Source organism: Geospiza fortis, unplaced genomic scaffold (assembly GCF_000277835.1).
Source record: "Geospiza fortis unplaced genomic scaffold, GeoFor_1.0 scaffold1302, whole genome shotgun sequence".
NCBI lineage: Eukaryota > Metazoa > Chordata > Aves > Passeriformes > Thraupidae > Geospiza > Geospiza fortis.
Window position 1 is genome coordinate 29164 of NW_005054899.1, and position 247 is coordinate 29410.

Here is a 247-nt window from a genome sequence, read left to right on the forward strand (position 1 = left end):
GGAGAGCCCCGTGCGTGACGTCATGCCGACCGTGCTGGGCCTGGAGGGCTCCGCCAACAAGGTGGGGGCGGGGGTGGTGCGCGACGGCGCCGTCCTCAGCAACCGCCGCGCCACCTACGTCACGCCGCCGGGACACGGTGACGTCACTTCCCCTTCCTTCATTCTCCCGTCCCGGTTCCGGTGCCGGTGCCGTTCCCCGGTGCTAATCCCTCTCCCTCCGCAGGGTTCGCCCCCGGGCCCACCGGGC

At 72.9% G+C, this 247-nt stretch overlaps 1 protein-coding gene across 1 annotated transcript in view; it reads left to right on the top strand.

Annotated features, from left to right (window-relative positions):
- Positions 1-6: 6 nt before the first annotated feature.
- OSGEP (O-sialoglycoprotein endopeptidase) overlaps positions 7-247 on the top strand; it is a gene marked incomplete at its 3' end in the record, with an annotated part of 12025 nt that continues 11784 nt past the window's right edge. Inside the window, 2 exon segments of the mRNA XM_031065585.1 lie at positions 7-137; positions 224-246. Coding sequence (XP_030921445.1) covers positions 23-137; positions 224-246 — 138 coding nt within the window.